The sequence below is a fragment of the Mus caroli genome, unplaced genomic scaffold, assembly GCF_978045245.1.
Source record: "Mus caroli unplaced genomic scaffold, Mus_caroli_1 scaffold_10, whole genome shotgun sequence".
NCBI lineage: Eukaryota > Metazoa > Chordata > Mammalia > Rodentia > Muridae > Mus > Mus caroli.
The window spans coordinates 124636018-124659307 of NW_028227265.1; the positions used below are offsets into that span (position 1 = coordinate 124636018).

At 37.4% G+C, this 23290-nt stretch overlaps 1 protein-coding gene across 1 annotated transcript in view; it reads left to right on the top strand.

Annotated features, from left to right (window-relative positions):
* Positions 1-23290, top strand: part of Shcbp1 (SHC binding and spindle associated 1) — a 45332-nt gene that overhangs the window by 12585 nt on the left and 9457 nt on the right. Inside the window, exons 2-8 of the mRNA XM_021170314.2 lie at positions 31-198; positions 314-429; positions 3235-3443; positions 14949-15041; positions 19085-19318; positions 19411-19579; positions 20043-20163. Coding sequence (XP_021025973.1) covers positions 31-198; positions 314-429; positions 3235-3443; positions 14949-15041; positions 19085-19318; positions 19411-19579; positions 20043-20163 — 1110 coding nt within the window. The remainder of the gene's footprint in view (positions 1-30; positions 199-313; positions 430-3234; positions 3444-14948; positions 15042-19084; positions 19319-19410; positions 19580-20042; positions 20164-23290) is intronic.

Below are 23290 nucleotides of genomic sequence, written 5' to 3' on the forward strand. Positions count from 1 at the left end.
TAGTTGAATCTTTGTGTTATATTGCTTTAGGTTTATTCCTGGATGCAGATCCATGCAGTGATCAAGGCTATCATGCTAATCCAGGTGCTACTGTAAACACTCTCATACCAGAAGGAAAAACTCCTTTTCCACGAATTATCCAAACAAATGAACTTCTGTTTTATGAACGATTCAAAGCCTATCAAGATTACATTTTAGGTGAGTATTTTTTTTTCAAGTAGCTTGTCCACAGATTGTCAGTTCTGAGAAAGTGGACTCGGATGGATTTATTAACTTCTCATCTATACATTTCCAATTCTTATTTAATTTGTAGCTGACTGTAAGGCCTCTGAGGTAAAGGAATTCACAGTCAGCTTCTTGGAAAAGGTCCTTGAACCATCTGGATGGTGGGCAGTCTGGCACACTAATGTGTTTGAGGTGTTGGTTGAGGTAAGTTGAATTCTCTTATGTATATATTTTGCCAAGCTGTCCTCTGTGTTTCTAACTTTGTTTCCTAGGTGATGGATTGAATTAATCTGTTTCTTTTTAATCTTCCTTGGAGTCACTAATTATTTTTAATAGTGAAGTTTTAAACTAATTTTTAAGGGTTAAACATTCTAGTTTTAATAATACACGGTGTCCTCATACATGTGTGGCGTACTTTGTTCTCACTTGTCCTCCCCAGACACCCCTCCACTTAGTTCTGACTCCTGCTTTCTTATCACATGTATTCCTTTACTCTTTCTATTTTATGCCTCCATTAAGATATTTTCCTCCATTCCATATTTCTTTTTAAAATGTTTATGTATATTAATTGTGTGTGTGCCTGTGTGCACACACCTGAATATTTATGTAGGAATCAGAGGACAGCTTACAGAAGTCAGTTCTCTTCTTCCACCTTTGAGATTCAGAGGACTGACCCCAGGAACTCAGGTTTGGCAGGAAGCACCTTTATCTGCTGAGCCTTGCCAAACTCTTTCTAGATTCTTGACCACAAATGTATAGCAGAGAATTTCTAATGACTTCACTTGGTATTTTACCTATTTCTATATCTGAATTCAGCAGTTGAAAAGCTGTATTATTTTGGAGGCCTCCTGTTACTTTACTTTTTCCTATTGCTTGTGTATTTTGTGATGGAATTTAGACATTTGTTGGTTTAGATAACTTTTCTGGTTTTACTTAGAGATCGTACATGAACAGCTTCCTGGTTTTAATTCCCAATTAAATTTAATCCTTTCATCAGTTCCGACAGCTGGGTATTTTAATTCCCAATACCATTCAGTGAGGAGAACACAGTTCTGATAGCTCAACACTAAAGTGTAGAAGATATAGAAATATACTTAAAATTGATTAAAGCCCACTAATACATCACTGATGACCATAAGCCAGACAGTGGGAAAATTCATGTAGAATGTGTTATAAAGTTAAAGATTATTTAGGATAAATGTGTCTCTAATGCATTAATGAGGTGAAAGAAAGAGGCTGGGAAAAGAAAGAAATAGAAGAGAAGCAAGGTCAAATAAATGAAAAGAAGATGAAAGTCAAGGAGTGTTAAGACGAGAAAAGAGAAAGGAACAAGTGATTGGACACAAAAAGGAGGGGGAACCCTCAGGAATGAAAAAGTTCATAATTACCTAAATATATGGATAGGAGTAGAAATTAAAATATTATTTAAACAAAAGCCATTAAATAGTTCTACAACTATAGAACAGAATTCAAAGTGAGGGAGCAAGACAAAAAAAGGGGAAGAAGATTACCCACTAACGAAAAAGTCCACAAGTTAGGTGACTGTAGGAAGTGAAGTAATAAATTCTTTTTAAAACTTTAACCATTTTTAAAAATAAATGAAATAAAAATACATCTGATATTGTAATAAAGACAAAAGGCTGGGGGACAGCAAAATATAATGGGTATAATAATAATCGTAATAATAAATAATGTTGGAACAGCTTCTTTCTAGGTCCTTGAAAACTGGAAAACGTCATATGCATAGGATGGGAGAGGTAGATGGTTACTGGGCTTCTGTACCTTTTATTTCCTTCAGCTTCTGCTGGTGTTGAACCTATATTTTACAGTGTCTGAAGTCCACCAGATATGTCTTCACTTTAGTAGTTTATCTTTGTGTTACCTGTGGACTGTGCAGATTTGTGTCGATCTCTTGATGTTTTCCACTTTATACCCATGCGGTAACTAATGTTCTACTTGGGAGTTATCTCTCAAATGTTTTAAGAATGTAAGAAACAACTGCAGCACTGAACTCTTATATAGGTCTAGCTTGTTGTACATTAGAAGTCTTTTAATATTCATCAGATTCATCAGATTGCTGGAGAGATGCAAGTAAAGTAGACTATTGAAACATTCTGGAACATTCCCCGTGGTGAGCGACAGGTTGATGGCCCTGTTGCGTTTAGGCTTAGGGCAGTGGAGCTCTAGGGTTACTTTCAGTTGATTCCTTCTGCTCTTGGCAGCTGAGAATGGGACTGCTTTTCTCTGTGCACTTCACTATTTGAATAGAACTTCCTGCTGCTGGCGCTTTTCTGCTTTCCAGCATCGGGCTTTTCTGCTCTCTATAGCTGGGATCCAGAGCTGTCTGTCTATCATCTGGAGTTGTGGCAGGTTAAATTCAGACTTTCTTTATTATAATTGTTTCTCATAATGAGGTCCCAGTTTTAGCTCAGTTCTAAATAAGTAACATTTTGCAGGGCCTGTGCCCTCCCAGTCATATAGAGTAACAGTAAAATTCTGGAGAATCATGCTTCACCGAAACTCAAAACTGGTTTTGATGTTTGTAAAAACCTGTGGTCTTCTTCTGAAAGTCAGACTCTCATTCTCTTTACCAGCAACACCTGGATTACCGTTTGAAGGAGGCTCCTGTTTTCCTTCCCACTGCTAGGGAACTGAGTTGCCTATCTTTTTCTCAGTACATTTCAGTTTTTCTAGCACTGCTATTTTAATTTCTAGTGCTGATCCTCCTTTTTTTTTTTAATATTCTCATTTTGAAAATTCTAAGTGATTTCTTTCACTGTCTCACCAAAGCAATTTCCTTTGGTGAGATCTTACCCATAAGTCCTCCTGTTTATTTTTCTCCTTGATTTATATTCTGAGGATAAAAGCCATTTCTGTTTTGTTTGTCCTTAAAAGGCACGCTGACACATTACTTACTTTTTAAAAGTAGATTATAAATAGTATTTTATACTGTGAGTTTCCACTTTGATTTCTGAGTATTAAAATGAGCCACATTGTTTTGAATTTCAGGTTACAAATGTGGACTTTCCATCCCTGAAGGCGGTCGTAAGGCTTGCAGAGCCATGCGTCTATGAATCTAAATTGAGCACGTTTACCTTGGCCAATGTGAAGGAGCTTTTGGACCTGAAGGAATTTCATCTGCCTCTGCAGGAGTTGTGGGTGGTATCAGATGACTCACATGAATTCCACCAGATGGCACTTGCAATTGAGCACGTCAGGTAGAAAGGAACACTCATAGATGTAACCTTGTAGCCAAAACTGCAATTTAATGGAAATAAATCTTTTTTTTCTTTTCTCTTTTTTCTTCTCTTTTCTTTCCTTTTTTGTTTTTAAATCCTTTCTTGAGGCTTGAACCTAGGCCCTCATACATACTAGAAAATGTCTTTACTATCAGTGCCATAGGAAATCTTTTAAAAATAAAAACAAAAATCTTGATATCTTAAATTTTTATCCTGTTATCACTTCAAACCCAGAAAAAAAGTTGAAAAAATAGTACATGAAATTCTTGTTTATCGTTAAAATTCTTCAAATATTTACAAAAGATAAAGAATTCTTAATTTGATTCTTATTGATTTAGAAACTGACTTAAACGTCATGGATGCTAAGGCTTGTGATTGGTACATTTTGAATGTAATAGGACAGAAAAAAGGATGGAAGGTAAGAAAATAAAAAAAAGTTGTATACTACTAGTTGAAATAGTATACATCATTTTCAAGACTATGTCTAAGCAGAGAGACTATTTTCTCATGCTTCCTTGGAGGTTCTTAGAGGATGTGTTCCTGTGTCTTGTTTTTGTGGGTAGTGGTGTCCCTTTAAATGAAATAATGTGTGTAATATCTAGATCACTAAATATACTTTATTTTTTAAAAATATTTATGTGGATGGGTATTTTGCCTACACTTTTAAATGTACACCACATATATAAATGTACACCTGGTGAACATAGAGGCATTTAGATCTCCTGGAGCTAGAGTTGCAGAGTCATTGTGATGTTGGTGCTGGGAACTGAAACATGGGTCCTCTGCAAGATCAGTTAGTGTTCTTAGCTGATGAACCACCTCTTGGTATGCTTTTAAAATTACTTCAGATAAATTTTTTATTATAGTTCATGTTATAGTATATTTCTGTCTCTGTCTGTCTGTCTGTCTGTCTCTCTCTCTCTGTCTGTGTGTGTGTGTGTGTGTGTGTGTGTGTGTATAAGAAATTTTGCTTAAAACGGATGTATATGACTATCTTTAATTGGACTCTAAAATCGGAATCTGATTTGCTGAGTAAAAGAAGAAAATTGTATTATTATTTAATAATAAAGACATTTGGGGGTTTTAGCGGGGGGAAGGTGTTGTTTTTGTTGTTGTTGTTGTTTTAAGATTTATTTGTTTTATGTCTGAGTATACTGTTGCTGTCTTCAGATACACCAGAAGAGGGCATCAGATACCATTACACATGGATGTGAGCCACCTTGTGGTTGCTGGGAATTGAACTCAGCACTTCTGGAAGAGGAGTTAGTGCTCTTAACCACCAAGCCATCTCTCCAGCCCCAACATTTTGTTTTCAAATTCTATATAATCTATGTACATGCTAGTATATTTGTCCTTTGTTTTGTATTTGTTTTGTATTCTTTAAGGTATATAATATAAATACAGCTCTTATGCGTTGATATAATAGGCACTGATATACTCATTCTTTATGATTAAGCCTTATTTGTCTAAACAAATTTGTCTTTCACAAATTTTATTTTACTAAAATAAAATTTCAAAGAAACATATATATGAAAAGATACTAAAAATAATAAAATTAGATGTACATTTCAGGAATTGGAAGGTTTGGTGATATCAGTAATATTGTTTGGTGTTTTACAGTCTAAAGGGTACTTTCTAATTTCTCTACCCTTAGTGGCTAAAGCTGGTTTCCTGAGTCCCCCCTAGCCCAGACTCACTGTGCTCAGATTTGTCTTTGGAATTAGAGATTTTTATTTTACACCAATTGAGTACTCAATATTAAAACAAAATAAAACAAAATAAAAAAGTGGTTATCACCCAGACTTACATACATGACTGGAAACGGCAATGAGTACAAATTAGAATCAATATACTGAAATTGTTATCCTATGGTTGTTTCTTAGGAAAGTAACACATAAACTTGAGTCAGGACGGTTACCTAGGCAAGGAGAACGGGTCCAGGATGTCTGTGATATTAAGATACTGAAAGACCTGCACAATCATAACATAGTCCAGGGGTGCTGGATCTGACATTTTTGTAAGTAAGAAGGTGCATAGCTTTGTCAGCCAATTAATCAGTTCTATAATAGAACATTGGAAAGGCACTGCAAAGTTTTCATTGTTTGGAAAATATGATCAGCTTTGTGTATTTAGAAGTTAACATAGGCTTCTTTTTGTAAAACAAAAGGAAGGAGGTAGGAGAGGGAGTTCAGTTAAAAGGTGTGGGCAGTGGACCCAGACATAAATGCTTGTACTGGCATGGGGACATTTATAGAACAGGAAAGAATTTGAGTAGAGCAGCTGGGAGTTGAGCATCTAAACAGACGGATATATAAGTCATATGGGGAGCTGAGGCTCATTCGAGGTTTCTACTTTGAAATAACAAACTCTGAAGGAGATGTATAGTGAATGAGACATAAGTATCTGGTACTGTATTGGTATGGGTAATAATCTGGGCTAGGTATGAAACTTAAATATATTTACCAGGTGGAAAAAGTGAGAGGCATTTGACCAATTTGCCTCTCACTTTTGAAATTTGGAAGAAGTATAAAATTTGAAGTTTGCATGTGCGGGCTCTGAAGCAGAAGTGTTTTAAAGATACATTCTGAAAATGAATGGCTAATATGCCTGAGATTTGTCTTGAAATAATCTAATATCAAAATGATATGGGAGAGAAGAAGAATATTTGAGTTGGGTAGAGACGGAAAAAGATTACCTGTGAACTAACTTTTTTTCAAGCTCCTATTAATAATATTATCTATGTTTTCTTTTGCTATATATTTTTGAAATCTTTCTCTTTTTTATTAGATATTTTCTTTATTTACATTTCAAATGCTATCCTGAAAGTTACCTATACCCTCCCTCCGCCCTGCTCCGCTACCCACCCACTCCTGCTTCTTGGCCCTGGCATTCCCCTGTACTGGGCATATAAAGTTTGCAATACCACAGGGCCTCTCTTCCCACTGATGGCCGACTAGGCCATCTTCTACTACATATGCAGCTAGAGATATGAGCTCTGGGGGTACTGGTTAGTTCATATTGTTGTTCCACCTGTAAGGTAGCAGACCCCTTCAGCTCCTTGGGTGCTTTCTCTAGCTTCTCCACTGGGGGCCCTGTGTTCCATCTTGTAGATGACTGTGAGCATCCACTTCTGTATTTGCCAGGCACTGGCATAGCCTCTTATGAGACAGCTATAATAGAGTCCCTTCAGCAAAATCTTTCTGGCATATGCAATAGTGTCTGGGTGTGGTGGCTGATTATGGAATGGATCCCCTGGTGGGGTAGTCTCTGAATAGTCATCCTTTTGTCTTAGCTCCAAACTTTGTCTCTGTAACTCCTTTCATGGATATTTTGTTCCCTTTTCCAGGGAGGAATGAAGTATCCACCCATTGGACTTCTCTCTTCTTGATTTTCTTGTGTTTTGCAAATTGTATCTTGGGTATTCTATGTTTCTGGGCTAATATCCACTTATCAGTGAGTGCACATCTAATGACTTCTTTTGTGATTGGGTTACCTCACTAAGGATGATATCCTCCAGATACATCCATTTGTCGAAGAATTTCATAAATCCATTGTTTTTAATAGCTGAGTAGTACTCCATTGTGTAAATGTACCACATTTTCTGTATCCATTCTTCTGTTGAGGGACATCTGGGTTCTTTCCAGCTTCTGGCTATTATAAATAAGGCTGCTATGAACATAGTGGAGCATGTGTTCTTATTACCAGTTGGAACTTCTTCTGGGTATATGCCCAGGAGAGGTATTGCTGGATCTTCCGGTAGTCTTATGTCCAATTTTCTGAGGAACCGCCAGACTGATTTCCAGAGTGGTTGTACAAGCTTGCAGTCCCACCAGCAGTGGAGGAGTGTTCCTCTTTCTACACATCCTTGCCAGCATCTGCTGTCACCTGAATTTTTGATCTTAGCCATTCTGACTGGTGTGAGGTGGAATCTCAAGGTTGTTTTGATTTACATTTCCCTGATGATTAAGGATGTTGAACATTTTTTCAGGTGCTTCTCAGCCATTAGGTATTCCTCAGTTGAGAATTCTTTTTTAGCTCTGAAGCCCATTTTTAATGGGTTATTTGAATTTCTGGAGTTCAGCTTCTTGAGCTCTTTGTATATATTGGATATTAGTCCCCTATCAGATTTAGGGTTGGCCGGGTGTGGTGGCGCACGCCGTTAAGCCCAGCACTCGGGAGGCAGAGGCAGGCGGATTTCTGAGTTTGAGGCCAGCCTGGTCTACAGAGTGAGTTCCAGGACAGCCAGGGCTATACAGAGAAACCCTGTCTCGAAAAACCAAAAAAAAAAAAAAAAAAAAAAAAAGATTTAGGATTGGTAAAGATTCTTTCCCAATCTGTTGGTGGCCTTTTTGTCTTATTGATAGTGTCTTTTGCCTTACAGAACCTTTGCAATTTTATGAGGTCCATTTGCCAATTCTTGATCTTACAGAACAAGCCATTGCTGTTCTGTTTAGGAATTTTTCCCCTGTGCCCATATCTTCGAGGCTTTTCCCTACTTTCTCCTCAATTAATGTCAGTGTCTCTGGTCTTATGTGGGGGGCTTTGATCCACTTAGACTTGAGCTTTGTACAAGGAGATAAAAATGGATCAATTCGAATTCTTCTACATAATAACCACCAGTTGTGTCAACATCATTTGTTGAAAATGCTGTCTTTTTTCCACTGGATGGTTTTAGCTCCCTTGTCAAAGATCAAGTGACCATAGATTTGTGGATTCATTTCTGGGTCTTCAATTCTATTCCATTGGTCTACCTGTCTGTCACTGTACCAGTACCATGCAGTTTTTATCACAATTGCTCTGTAGTACAACTTAATGTCAGGCATGGTGATTCCACCAGAGGTTCTTTTATTGTTGAGAATAGTTTTTGCTATCCTAGGTTTTTTTTATTTTTCCAGATGAATTTGCAAATTACCCTTTCTATCTCAGTGAAGAATTGAGTTGGAATTTTAATGGGGATTGCATTGAATCTGTAGATTGCTTTCAGCAGGGTAGCCATTTTTACTATATTACTTCTGCCAATCCATGAGCCTGGGAGATCTTTCCATCTTCTGAGATCTTCTTAAATTTCTTTCTTCAGAGACTTGAAGTTTTTATCATACAGATCTTTCACTTCCTTAGTTAGAGTCACACCAAGATATTTTATATTATTTGTGACTATTGTGAAGGGTGTTGTTTCCCTAATTTCTTTCTCAGTTTATCATTTGTGTAGAGAAAGGCCATAGAATTATTTGAGTTAATTTTATATTCAGCTACTACACTGAAACTGTTTATCAGGTTTAGGAGCTCTCTGGTGGAATTTTTAGGGTCACTTATATATACTATCATATCATCTGCAAGTAGTGATATTTTGACTTCATGCTTTCGAATTTGTATCCCCTTGATGTCCTTTTGTTGTCAAATTGCTATGTCTAGAACTTCAAGTACTATATTGAATAAGTAGGGAGAAAGTGGGCAGCCTTATCCAGTCCCTGATTTTAGTGGGATTGCTTCGAGTTTCTCTCCATTTAGTTTAATGTTGGCTACTGGTTTGCTGTAGATTGCTTTTATTATGTTCAGGTATGGGCCTTGAATTCCTGATCTTTCCAAAACTTTTATCATGAAGGGGTGTTGGATTTTGTCAAATGCTTTCTCCGCGTCTAAGGAGATGATCATGTGTTTTTTGTCTTTGAGTTTGTTTATATAGTGGATTGCATTGATGGACTTCCCTATATTAAGCCATCCCTACATCCCTGGGATGAAGCCTACTTGGTCATGATGGATGATCGTTTTGATGTGTTTTGAGATTTGGTTTGCTAGGATTTTTTTTTTTTTTTTTTTTTTTTTTTTTGGTTTTTCGAGACAGGGTTTCTCTGTATAGCCCTGACTGTCCTAGAACTCACTTTGTAGACCAGGGTTTGCTAGGATTTTATTGAGTATTTTTGCATAGGTATTGCTAAGGGAAATTGGTCTGAAGTTCTATTTCTTTGTTGGATCTTTGTGTGGTTTAGGTATCAGAGTAATTGTATCTTCATGGAATGAATTGGGTACAGTACCTTCTCTTTCTATTTTGTGGAATAGTTTGAGGAGAGTTGGAATTAGGTCTTCTTTGAAGGTCTGATAGAACTCTGCACTAAACCCATCTGGTCCTGGGCTTTTTTTTTTTTTTTTTTTTTTGGTTGAGAGACTATTGATGACTGCTTCTGTTTCTTTATGGGAAATGGGACTGTTTAGATCCCTAATCTGATCCTGATTTAACTATGGTTCCTGTTATCTATCTAGGAAGTTGTCCATTTCATCCAGGTTTTCTAGTTTTGTTGAGTATAGCCTTTTGTAGTAGAATCTGACGATGTTTTGGATTTCCTCTGGTTCTGTTGTTATGTCTCCTTTATCATTTCTGATTTTGTTAATTAGGATACTGTCCCTGTGCCCTCTTGTTAGTCTGGCTAAGGGTTTATCTATTTTGTTGATTTTTCTCAAAGAACCAGCTTCTCCTGGTTTAGTTGATTCTTTGAATAGTTCTTTTTGTTTCCACTTGGTTGATTTCAGCCCTGAGTTTGATTATTTCCTGCTGTCTATTCCTCTTCCGTGAATTTGCTTCCTTTAGTTCTAGAGCTTCTAGGTGTGCTGTCAGGCTGCTAGTGTGTGCTCTCTCTAGTTTCTTTTTGGAGGAACTCAGGGATATGAGTTTTCCTCTTAGGACTGCTTTCATTGTGTTCCATAAGTGCCAAGGGACTCCGGTGGAGCCAGCTTGAGGCAGTAATGCCAAAAAGCTGCTCATGAGAAATGAATTCCTAAAACTTTTCCTGGAAGTCTGACGAAAGTCTGCCCTCCAGTTTGGATCGGTTTGACAGGCGAAAAGCCTGAAAGCTGTTCATGAGGATCAGAGTTCCATTGTAATTTCCCTCCCGGAGGTTTGGCATTTTCTTCCAACCCATAATATTCTAATTTCCACCACGTTAGACTAATGTATAGATTCATGTGCACTCTATTTAGTATTACCTTATTGTAATGCCTTTTAAGATTGTACTCTAACATAGCTAAGGCCTTTTCCCAGTGTTCTTAGATTCCAGATAGCAACAAGGAGTTTAACCTATTCAATAACCAATTAAGTACTAGTCATTATTTCACCTATCTACAAAAAGAGACTGGAATTCTCACTGAGATAGAAATTCTTATTACAGACTATATTCCGTGCCAACAGCAAATTAAGTAACTATACTGATAAATGGGAATTCTCCAGACATAGATAAGAATTAACAAGGCCTAAAAGTCCTTGACACTACATTATTCCTGAGGCCAGGCAAGAGTTAATACCCCTCTAGCCCAATTAACTCTAAAGTGCGAAACTCAGCTCCACCAGAGCAGGTGCTAATCTCTAAGATAAGCATAGTCCTTTTGAAGTCACTCCTCTTGCATCTGGGGGGATGCTGATCCCTAGCATAAACTTTGCAGTCACTCCCTTTGCACCTGGGAAACTTCAATGTACCTTATCTGTTATGTTTTACTATTGATGATATTCGCTGTAATATAATTAGTCTAAGCTCAACCAGAAAATTACATTCAGATTCAACACCTCTCTTGTGTGCTTGATTCTGTCTGTCACCATCTGACTCTTTGCCTATCCACTCGAGAGACTCGTTCTTATGCAGGCACAGGAAAAAGAAGGTCTGCGGCACATAAGTTTGGGTATATTGTGGCTTCATTTTCATTAAACTCTAAAAAGTCTTTAATTTCTTTATTTCATCCTTCACCAAGGTATCATTGAGAAGAGTGTTGTTCAGTTTCCACGTGAATGTTGGCTTTCTATTATTTATACTGTTATTGAAGATCAGCCTTAGTCTGTGGTGATCAGATAGGATGCATGGGACAATTTCAATATTTTTGTATCTGTAGAGACCTGTTTTGTGACCAATTATATGGTCAATTTTGGAGGAGGTACCATGAGGAGCTTGCTGAGAAAAAGGTATATTTTTTTGTTTTAGGGTAAATTGTTCTGTAGATAACTATTAAATCCATTTGTTTCATAACTTCTGTTAGTGTTCATGTGTCTTTGTTTAGTTTCTGTTTCCAGGATCTGCCTATTGGTGAGAGTGGTGTGTTGAAGTCTCACACTATTATTGTGTGGGGTGCAATGTGTGCTTTGAGCTTTTCTAAAGTTTCTTTAATGAATGTGGCTGCCCTTGTATTTGGAGCATATATATTCAGAATTGAGAGTTCATCTTGGTAGATTTTACCTTTGATGAGTATGAAGTGCCCCTCTTTGTCTTTTTTGATAACTTTGGGTTAGAAGTCAATTTTATTCAATATTAGAATGGCTACTCCAGCTTGATTCTTCGTACCATTTGCTTGGAAAATTGTTTTCCAGCCTTTCACTCTGAGATAGTATCTGTTCTTTTTCCTGAGGTGGGTTTCCTGTAAGCAACAAATGTTGGGTCCTGTTTGTGTAGCCAGTCTATTAGTCTATGTCTTTTTATTGGGGAATTGAGTTCATTGATGTTAAGAAAAATTGAAGAAAACTGTTGCTTCCTGGTTTTTTTTGTTGTTAAAGTTGGGATTCTGTTCTTGTGGCTGTCTTCTTTTAGGTTTGTTGAAGGATTACTTTCTTGCTTTTTCTAGGGTGTAATTTCTGTCCTTGTGTTGTTGTTTTCCCTTTATTATCCTTTGAAGGGCTGGATTCATGGAAAGATATTGTGTGAATTTGGTTTTATCATGGAATACTTTGGTTTCTCCATCTATGGTAATTGAGAGTTTTGCTGTGTATAGTACCCTGGGCTGGCATTTGTGTTCTCTTAGAGTCTGCATAACATCTGTCCAGGATCTTCTGGCTTTCATAGTTTCTGGTGAGAAGTCTGGTGTAATTCTAATAGGCCTGCCTTTATATGTCAATTGACCTTTCCCCCCTTACTGCTTTTAATATTCTATCTTTATTTAGTGCGTTTGTTGTTCTGATTATTGTGTGTCGGGAGGAATTTCTTTTCTGGTCCAGTCTATTTGGAGTACTGTAGGCTTCTTGTATGTTCATGGCCATCTCTTTCTTTACATTGGGGAAGTTTTCTTCTATAATTTTGTTGAAGATATTTGCTGGCCCTTTAAGTTGAGAATCTTCATTCTCATCTACTCCTATTATCTGTAGGTTTGGTCTTCTCATTGTGTCCTGGATTTCCTGGATGTTTTGAGTTAGGATTTTTGCATTTTGCATTTTCTTTGATTGTTGTGCCCATGTTCTCTATGGAATCTTCTGCACCTGAGATTCTCTCTTCCATCTCTTGTATTCTGTTTCTGATGCTCGCATCTATAGTTCCAAATTTCTTTCCTAGGTTTTCTATCTCCAGCTTTGTCTCACTTTGGGTTTTCTTTATTGAGTCTACTTCCCTTTTTAGGTTGTATGGTTTTGTTCAATTCCATCACCTGTTTGGTGGTGTTTTCCTGTATTTCTTTAAGAACTTCTACCTCTTTAGCAGTGTTCTCCTGTATTTCTTTAACTGCATTATTAAAGTCCTTCTTGATATCCTCTACCAGCATCATGAGATATTAAATCCGAGTCTTGCTTTTCGGGTGTGTTGGGGTATCCAGGACTTGCTGAGGTGGAAGTGCTGGGTTCTGATGATGGTGAGTGATCTTGGTTTCTGTTAGTAAAATTCTTACATTTGCCTTTCGCCATCTGGTAATCTCTGGAGTTAGTTGTTATAGTTGTCTCTGGTTGGAGCTTATTCCTCCTGTGATTCTGTTAGCCTCTGTCAGCAGACCTGGGAGTCCAGCTCTCTCCTGATTTTCAGTGGTCAGAGTACTCTCTGCAGTCAAGCTCTCCTCTTGCAGGGAAGGTGCACAGATATCTGGCATTCGAACCTGCCTCCTGGCTGAAGATGAAGGCCCGAAACAGGGCCTGTCCCAGAAGCTGTGTTGCTTCTGTAGTCCACACTCTCATCTGCGCAGACTAGTCTCTGAGGGATCCGGGACACAAGATGGCTCACCCAGGTGCTCCGGCCTTGAAATCTTTCAAAAATATGTTAAAACATCTAGGTAGTTTTAAAGAAATTATGGATGTTGTCTTCCCCTCTGAGATCCTGATTTATTGATTTAGATTAATTTTGTTGTTGTTTGTTTGTTTGTTTGTTTAAGATGTACTCACTATGTAACCCTGGGACCTAGGACTCAGTATGTAGACCAGGCTAGCCTCAAATTCATAGAGATCTACTTACTTTGCCTCCAGAGTACTGAGATTAAAGGTATGCACCACCATCCAGCTAGGAAATATAATTCTTAAAAGTATATACCAGGATACACTAATGTGTAGATGTGGCTGGGAGCTAATGCTTTATATTAAGTTCCTGCATCATCTCTTTTACTGCTTTAATAAAAAGCAATAAATTTTATCAGTAAGTTCCAGATTTATATCTCAGCTGGGCTTGGTGGTGCACGTCTTTGATCCCAGCACTCAGAGGCAGAGGCAGGTGAATTTCTGAGTTCACGGCCAGCCTGGTCTACAAAGTGAGTTCCAGGACAGCCAGGACTATACAGAGAAACCCTGTCTCTGGGAAAAAAAACAAAAAAACAAAAACAAAGAAAAACCAGATTTATATCTCCATTTTTTACCCCTTGTCTCTGGAAGGGTGAAAAGGCTATATTGATCTATCCACTGGACATTACTCATTTATAACTCAAATCAGCATGTCATCTGAAATACATTTAAAGCACAACTTTAAATCCTAATTTCTTTCTTTACTACCTAAATAAATGGCACTGCCATCTGTTAAGTTATTGATGGTTAATAATAGATAGTTGTAATCCAATGAAAATCTTGGTAGGAATGGTGACCCACACCTATAATCCCAGCACTCCTGAGGCAGGAGGATTAGGAGTTCAAAGCCATCTTAGTCTACAGAACACTACACTAGCCCCTCTTAAAACAAAAACAAAACAAACAACAACAACAAAAAAAAAGATATCACCCTAATAGCAGTGTTACAATATTGTAGAGAAACTAACTTATTTGAAGGTTTTATTTTGTGTGACTCATGAGTATCCACTGTAGCAAATACCCAACATTGATATGTCTTATAATATGATGTGTACTCAGTGTGTTGGTAGGTGGGAAATTCTAGCTGCTAACACAAAGGCTGTTATGAAATAAATCTAAAGTTTTATATCCTGCTGTTAAGACAAAATACACAAACTAAAGCAACTCACTGAAAAAAGAATTTCTTTTAGCTTACTGCCCCAGGGACTGTGTATGCCATCATAGTAAGGAAGGTAGTACGATGCCATCCCCAAAACTTGTACAGCCAGTATGGATGCAGAGAAATAACAACAGGCACAGCTGAGTTAAAACTGTGTACTCAGTATTTCTTTATATAAGATTTTATCTCCTAAACATCTTTCCAAACATTGCCACCTGCCCTGGACCACGTGTTCACCCACATAAGCCTATGATAGACATATTTAAATCCCAGTATCCACCCTTCTGAGCCAGTGAATGAATTTTATTAATATTAAGCTTCCTTTCAGATTTTTCTACAAACACATCTGGAGGAGTTGGGATGAGGAAGAGGAGGATGAGTATGATTATTTTGTCAGATGTGTTGAACCTCGACTGAGATTGTAAGTATTTACTACTGATGTGATAGACGCACAGAAGTAGATTGGTGTACAAATTGTGCATGTGTGACAAGTTATTAAATAAACCTTGTGAGATAAAACAGACACCTGTACTGTGTGTGTGTGTGTGTGTGTGTGTGTGTGTGTGTGTGTGTGTGTGTGTTCTGTTTTGTTTTGAGATAGAATCTTCCTATAGCCCAACCTGGGTTTGAACTTGTGATTATCTTCTCTTAGTTTCCCAAATATTCTGATAATAGGGGTGCCCCCATGCCATGCTATATTTATAAACTACATTTAAATGAGTTTTAAGAGTATCTAGGTTAAATGCTTGTAAATCTGAATTGTTAGGAGCTAGATCAATCCAAAGCTTCCTCAGCATCCCCCAATGGAAATGGGGGCGAGCAGGTAACTCTAGTTCTGTGTCCTTGTCCAGTGGCTGATGTGGCAAAATCCAGAGGAGGACCGGGGCTAGAGCCAAAAGAGTTATGGGTTTAACTCCTCGGAACTTGGCTTTCCCCTCTAAAAGGACGTGGTTATCAGTAGCAAGGTAGCTGTATCTGAGGAACCCTAAGTTTTCTATTCCAGAATTATCTCTCCTGATCTTGGCCATTTCCTCCCTACAAACAGTATATGATCAAACCATAGTCTTTATTTTATAGTTTGTATGTTTTCCTTTCTAATTCAAAATACACTTTACCAAAATGTGGGGATCTGAAATATGAATTTATTATTTCCAAACTATGGAGTATCCATATAATTTTTTAAAAAGCTAATTAACATGGTTGCAGAAATGCTAAGAGACTTATTTTTAAATTTGAGCCTGGTCTTTATAGCTTGGTTGATCTTATGTTTCAGTCAGCTATGGTTTAGTTTTTGTGTTTGAAAAGTGGATTTGCAGGTTATCTTTAGATGCATATGGGTTAACTAAAGAACAGCAAGTCCGTTCTTTTCTAGTGTCTCCTAATATTTGAAAAGCCAAGAAATTTGTTTTCTTTAAAATATTATTGAGGGGCTGGAGAGATGGCTTAGTGACTAGGAACACTGACTACTCTTCAGAGGTCCTGAGTTCAATCCCCACAATCACCTGGTGCCTCATAACCATCTGCAATGGTATCTGATGCCCTACTCAGTCACTATAATTTGATATGGTTTTCTTCTCCCATCTTAATCAGAGCATTACTGATTTAAAACAACAAAACTCTTCTCCAAAATAGCTAAGGCAATAGTTCTTAACATTTAATATATATTAGTTTCTGTAGAGAAATTTAGAAAGAGCATTTGTGTTCTAGAGACCAACTTAATTGTTCTGATTAGGAGCCAGGGCGTTTACATTTTTAGGTGCTCCACAGGTGAGTATGATGTTAAGTTATGGTTAAAACCTCTGGTCTGGGGCTACTTAGTATATTTTTAAGTGAGAAATAAAACAGTTATTTAAAATATATATCTATTGGTCAGGCACTGGGAGAGCCTCTCAGGGAACAGCTATGCCAGGCTCCTGTCAGCAAGTGCTTCTTGGCATTAGCAATAGTATCTGGGTTTGGTGTCAGCAGATGGGATGGGTCTCCAGGTGGGGCAGTCTCTGGATGGCAGTTCCTTCAGTCTCTGCTCCACTCTTTGTCCTTGCATTTCCTTAATCAGGAACAATTCTGGGTTGAAATTTTTGGATACAGGTGCTCACAACCAACCATTAGACTGAGCATGGGCACCCCAATGGAAGAATTAGGGGAAGGAATGAAGGAGCTGAAGGGGATTGCAACCCCATAGGAAGAACAACAATATCAACTAACCAGACCCCTTAGAGTTCCCAGGGACTAAACCACCAACCAAAGAGTACACATGGAGGACCCATGGCTCCAACTGCATATGTAGCAGAAGATTGCCTAATCTGGCATCAGTGGGCGGGGAGGCCCTTGGTCTTGTGGAGGCTCAGTGCCCCAGCGTAGTGGGATGCTAGGGCTATGAGGTGGGAGTGGGTGGGTGGGTAGGGAAGTACCCTCAGAGAGGCAGAGTGAGTAGGGATGGGATGGGGGTTTGTGGAGGGGAAACTTTGAAATGTAAATAAATAAAATAACCAATAAAAAAGTATATGTAATGACAGTAATAGTGTACTTAAGTTTTATATTTATTTTCTTTTTTTTTTCATTACCATTTACCCATTGGCTATATCTAAATACTTTTTACATTTTTTTAAATCTAACTCTTTTTCTTTGTTGAGTTAGGATGGAGGTCTGTTTATCTTCTCAAAGAACTAACTCTTGATACATTAATACTTTGTATTGGTTTTTTTCTCTATCTTATTAATTGCTACTTTAAGTTTTTGCTATTTTCTACATCTTGAATTATTAAGTAATTATTGTTTTTATTATTTCATAATTATTAATCATTAAGCAAATAATCATGAAGACTTGTATCATTAAGTCATTTATTTGTGCTCTTTCTGATTTTCTAATGTTGGTCCTTGGAGCTATAAAGTTCTCTCCTAGAACTGCTTCTAATGTGTCTCAGAGGTTTTATGGTGTTGTTCTTTTGTTCTTACTTAGTTTCAGGGATACTTTTATTTCTTTGACCAGTTTGCCATTCAGTAATGAGTTGTTTAGCGTCTATAAGTTTATACATTTACCAGAGTTTTATTTGTATCAATTTTATTTTTAAATGTTTAGATAGGATAATGGATGTTTAGATAGGATAATGGGATTGTTTTATGTTTTGTATTAAAGTTTTTTATTACTGTTGTATATGAATTCTTTTATGCCATTTTGGATCATGGAGTTTTTGTTTTGTTCTGTTTTGTTTTAATCATTCAACTACAGCAGAAAATTATTTTCTGGGTACAATCTGAGTTGGCAGTTGTGGTCCTTTAGAACTTAAGCGTTTACTTCTTTTGCCTCTTCCTTCAGGGCTTCCACTGGGAAATCAAATGTGATTCTGGAGTGCTTTCCTTTATGTCATTTATGTCGCCTCTCTTCTAGCTTACTATAGTTTTTCTTTGTCCTGTATAGTTTTTTGACTATGATATGCGGTAGAGTGTTTAACTTTCTGGTTTTGAGTAGTTGGAGTTCTTTGTGCTTCCTATGTATATGATTGTGTCCTTTCTCAGTCTGGAAAAGTTTTCTTCAGTGATGTTGAAGATCTGATTCATGCCTTTGCCTTTAGGTTGTTCTTCTTCTTTGCCTATAATTTCAAATTTTGAGGGTATCCCACATTTCTGAGTTTTGTTTTTTTTTTAACTCTTTGATTAAAAATAATAATCATTTCTTAGCTTATTTTTTTTCTAGAACTGCTCTGTATCTGAGAGTCTTGCTATCCAGTCTACTGCTTGATTCATATAATTGTAAGGCTTTTCTCTAAGTTCTTTAATTGGAATACTGAGTTTTTTCTTTCCACCTTCACTTTGACTTATATTCTCTTAAATGTTCTCCTTGTTGAATTGTTTTCAAATCTCAAATTATCTTCATTAAGCTGTATATTTAAATATATTTTCTTGTCTGTTACTCAAGTATTTATTGTTATCCTCTTGGAGATCAATCAAATGTTTGTGCCTTTAAATTTTTTATGAAATTTATGAATATTTGTCTAAATTCTAAGTTCATCTAGGAAGTTCTCATTAGAGAGCACTTCTGTAGGACCAGTGGTTTGATGGGAGACATGCTATTTTGGCCTTTCATGTTTTTGTTTTTTACAGTTTGACCTGGGCAAGTGGACTTCTTTCTTTGGTTGTGTGTCTGATGTGTGAATCTGGCCTTCTTTAGATTAGGCTAAGCCTAGAGATGTGCCTCTAGAGCAAGGCCAGACATAGCAGGTAGATGAGCTGTTTAATTGGACTTGGGAAACATGGCTCCTAAACCACAAGTGTATAGCTAGTACCAGGAAGAAGGTTATTAAGTGAAGGCGGTTCATGAGCACAGCTCTAGAATTAGGATTATGAGTTTGCAGCTGGTGGGGAAGGGTGAGGTAAAGCCAGGGAAAGGGAATAAGAAGCTTCCTGAGAATGCTAGGAAAATATACGAGAAAAGGTAATGGATTTCAATTCCCTTTTAAACTTTCAGGTATTATGACATACTTGAAGATCGAGTTCCCTCAGGACTTATTGTTGACTACCACAATCTGTTGTCTCAATGTGAAGACAGTTACAGGAAATTTTTAAATCTGAGAAGCAGTTTGTCAAATTGTAATTCTGACTCTGAGCAGGAAAATATCTCCATGGTGGAAGGGTTAAATTTGTATTCAGAAATTGAACAGTTGAAACAAAAGCTAAAGCTCATTGAAAATCCTTTGTTAAGGTATGTGAAATTTTGTTGTTCTTAATTATTTAGCATGTCATCTTTCTAGCTATCTTAGTGAGAACTGATGGGTCTTCTTGATTTTTTTAAAGATATGTTTTTGGTTATCAGAAGAACTCTAATATCCAAGGAAAGGGTACTCGTCAAAATGGCCAGAAGGTCATCCATGTGGTTTCCTCCACAATGAAGACAGGTCTACTTCGGTCTCTATTCAAGGACAGGTTTTATGAGGAGTCTTGCAAAGAAGAAACAGAAATTAAGGTAAAAGAAGTTATTGCTCCAAATGACTAGTTTTGATTCACTCCAGATTTTTACCTGTTCTCCAAATAATTATAAGAACTTTCTGGAGCTGGTTTTCTGTGAGATTCAAATTGTAAGAGCACTGTTCTTCAATGATAACACATGTTGTTAGCTGCCTGTCACTTCAGTGACAAGCACACAACTGGGCTAAGAGCACAATAAAAAAGACAAAGTTTCAATTTTTTGTTTGTTTGTTTTTTGAGACAGTGTTTCTCTGTGTAGCCCTGGCTGTCCTGGAACTCACTCTGTAGACCAGGCTGGCCTCGAACTCAGAAATCCGCCTGCCTCTGCCTCCGGAGTGCTGAATCACATCATGCACCATCGCCCGGCTTTGATTAATTTTCATGAGATACATAAAGGCACTTGAAGTTCTACCTAAGTGGCTTTGGGGGATGTAATTTTACAATATGCTGTTGTTTTCTAGTTCCATAGTGATCTGTTGTCTGGTATAAATGCCTGCTATGATGGTGACACTGTCATTATTTGTCCTGGCCATTATGTAGTTCATGGCACCTGTTCCATAGCTGACTCCATTGAGTTGGAAGGTGAGTATGGAAGATCATAACCAAACGTTCATTTGTAGCAAGTAAACAGTAAGTTAGTGATCGTGATTAGCGCCAAGAATGAATCAACCCATCTGATTTCATTTTTGGTTTTGTTTTACCCTCTCAACAACCTGTGCCTGTCACTTTCTCCTTATTCCCTATAAGTGTCAAACCTTTGATCCCCAATTTTCCTTCTACTTTCATATCACATGTGTTCTATTATTTCTCACACCTCTCTCCCTTAAAGCTTTTTCTTTCTCTCATTCTTCCTTTTCTAGTTTAATGACAAATACATACATCTCCTCTCTTATACATACAAATACATAAAAATTTAGAAACTAAGATACACATATAAGAAAGAAAATGAGGTATTTGACTTTCTCAATCTGGATTACCTCACTTAATATTTTCTACTTCCACTTACCTGTGAACTTTATAATTTCATCTCTTCTTTTATAATTGTATATATGTACCATTATATATGTAGTGTGTATAAGTACAGCAATTTTGTTATCCATCATTAGTTGATGCATATCTATTCTGATTCTTTTTTGTTTGTTTCTGTTTTTTATTTTATTAGATATTTTCTTTATATACATTTCAAATGCTATCCCGAAAGTTCCCTATACTCTCCCCCTCCTCCCCTACCCACCCACTCCTACTTCTTGGCCCTGGCATTCCCCTGTACTGAGGCATATAAAGTTTGCAATACCACGGGGCCTCTCTTCCCACTGATGGCTGACTAGGCCATCTTCTGCTACATATGCAGCTAGAGTCAAGAACTCTGGGGGTACTGGTTAGTTCATATTGTTGTTCCACCTATAGGGTTGCAGACCGCTTCAGCTCCTTGTGTGCTTTCTCTAGCTTCTCCATTGGGGGCCCTGTGTTCCATCCTATAGATGACTGTGAGCATCCACTTCTGTATTTGCCAGGCACTGGCATAGCCTCATATGAGACAGCTATAACAGGGTCCCTTCAGCAAAATCTTTCTGGCATATGCAATAATGTCTGGGTTTGGTGACAGATCATGGGATGGATCCCCGGGTTCAGTATTCTCTGGATAGTCCATCCTTTTGTCTTAGCTCCAAACTTTGTCTCTGTAACTCCTTTCATGGGTATTTTGTTCCCTACTGGAACAGAAATAAATATAAATGAGCAAGTATCTCCTTAGTAGGTTTAGAGAGCTCTTTGAGTATATGTCCAGGACTGGTATAGCAGGGTCATGTTAGTTCTATTTTTAGCATATTAAGAAAATCTTCTTCACTGATTTCCATAGTCCATATTACATTACTACTAATAGTGCATAAGAATTCTCCACATCTTTCACCAGCATTTGGTATCATTTATTTTCTTAAGGATGGCCATTTGACTATGGCAATGAAATCTCATGGTAGTTTTAATTTGCCTTTTCCTAATGTCTAAGAATGTTAAAGACTAAAGATATTTGTTGGCCATTTGTACTACTTCTTTGAATACTCTCTATTCAGTTTCTATGGCTTTTTTTTATTGGGTTTCTTGTTTTCTTTTAGTACTTTGAGTCCTTTTTCTATTCTATATATTAACTATCTGTTGAATGTATAGCTGGAAAATATTTTCTACAATTCTAAAGGATACATTTTCCCTCAATTAAGGTCCTTTGCTGTACAGATGATTTTTAGTTCCATTAGGTCAAATTTATTGTTTGTTGGTCTTATCTCCTAAATACATAGAGTCCTTATTTATGCATAGATCTTGAAGCCTTCCCTGTTTATTTCTCTAACAGTTTCAGAGTTTGGGGGCTTATGTTCAAATATTTGATCAATTTGGGATTGGTTTTCTCTCTCTCTCTCTCTCTCTCTCTCTCTCTCTCTCTCTCTCTCTCTCTCTCTGTGTGTGTGTGTGTGTGTGTGTGTGTGATAAGGGGTCATCTAATTTCATTCTCCTACATGCATATATCTTTTTCCAAACACACTTTGTTAAAGAGACTGTCTATTTTTGGAATCTTTGTCACAAATAAAGTGATTGTAGCTGCATGGGTTTATATCTGGATCTTATGTTCCATTGATCTACATGCCCTACATGTGTGTGTGTACATGTACACAAACCAACACCATACTGGTTTTGGTAAATGGTGATACTTTTTTTTTTAAACTCAGTGTTGCTTTGGCTTTATTAGTACTCTTAAAAATTAAAAGAGGGCCGGGCAGTGGTGGCACCTGCCTTTAATCCCCATACTTGGGAGGCAGAGGCAGGCGGATTTCTGAGTTCGAGGCCAACCTGGTCTACAAATTGAGTTCCAGGACAGCCAGCACTATACAAAGAAACCCTGTCTTGAAAAATCAATAAATTAAAATTAAAAGTAAATAAATAAATAAAAGAGGTAACTATTAACATTTTTTTCTTGACAGTTTCACAAATACTATGTGTTATAATTTTATTCATCCTCACTCATTCATTACCTTCTATCATTTCCTTTTATTTGAACCACTTTTTCCTACATAAAACCCTAATGAAACCCACCCCTATCCTCTCCAGCATCCATTAGCAGTCATCAGCTCCTCAGGAAGGAATAAAGTCTCATGGACACCTTATCTATGCGCGATGAAAAACTGAAAGGCTTAGTCTTGTATAGGCATCTATAAATTCTGTTTTTCCATGGCTGCAATGGCCCTGGTATAGCTGGATGGCAGCATTTCTTAATACTCTTCACAATGTTCTGATTGTTAACTTTTGTTGTCCCCTGACTTCTGTGATATCTCCTGGGCTTTGGATAGTGGTTATTCAGGTGATATAGATGTCGCTTATCAGTCACTCAGCACTTTGACAAGGTATGTCTCCCTCTGCAAAGGCTAAAAACATGTTTAGAAGGCAGTTGGACAGGGCTGGTGAGATGGCTCAACAGTTAAGATCGCCGACTGCTCTTCCAAAGGTCCTGAGTTCAAATCCCAGCAATCACATGGTGGCTCACAACCATCCGTAACGAAATCTGATGCTCTCTTCTGGAGTGTCTGAAGACAGCTACAGTGTACTTACATATAAATAAATAAATACATACATACATACATACATACATACATACATATTTTAAAAAAGAAGGCAGTTGGACAACATGTTCGTTTTTATAGACAGAGGTAGTATGTTCTTCCCT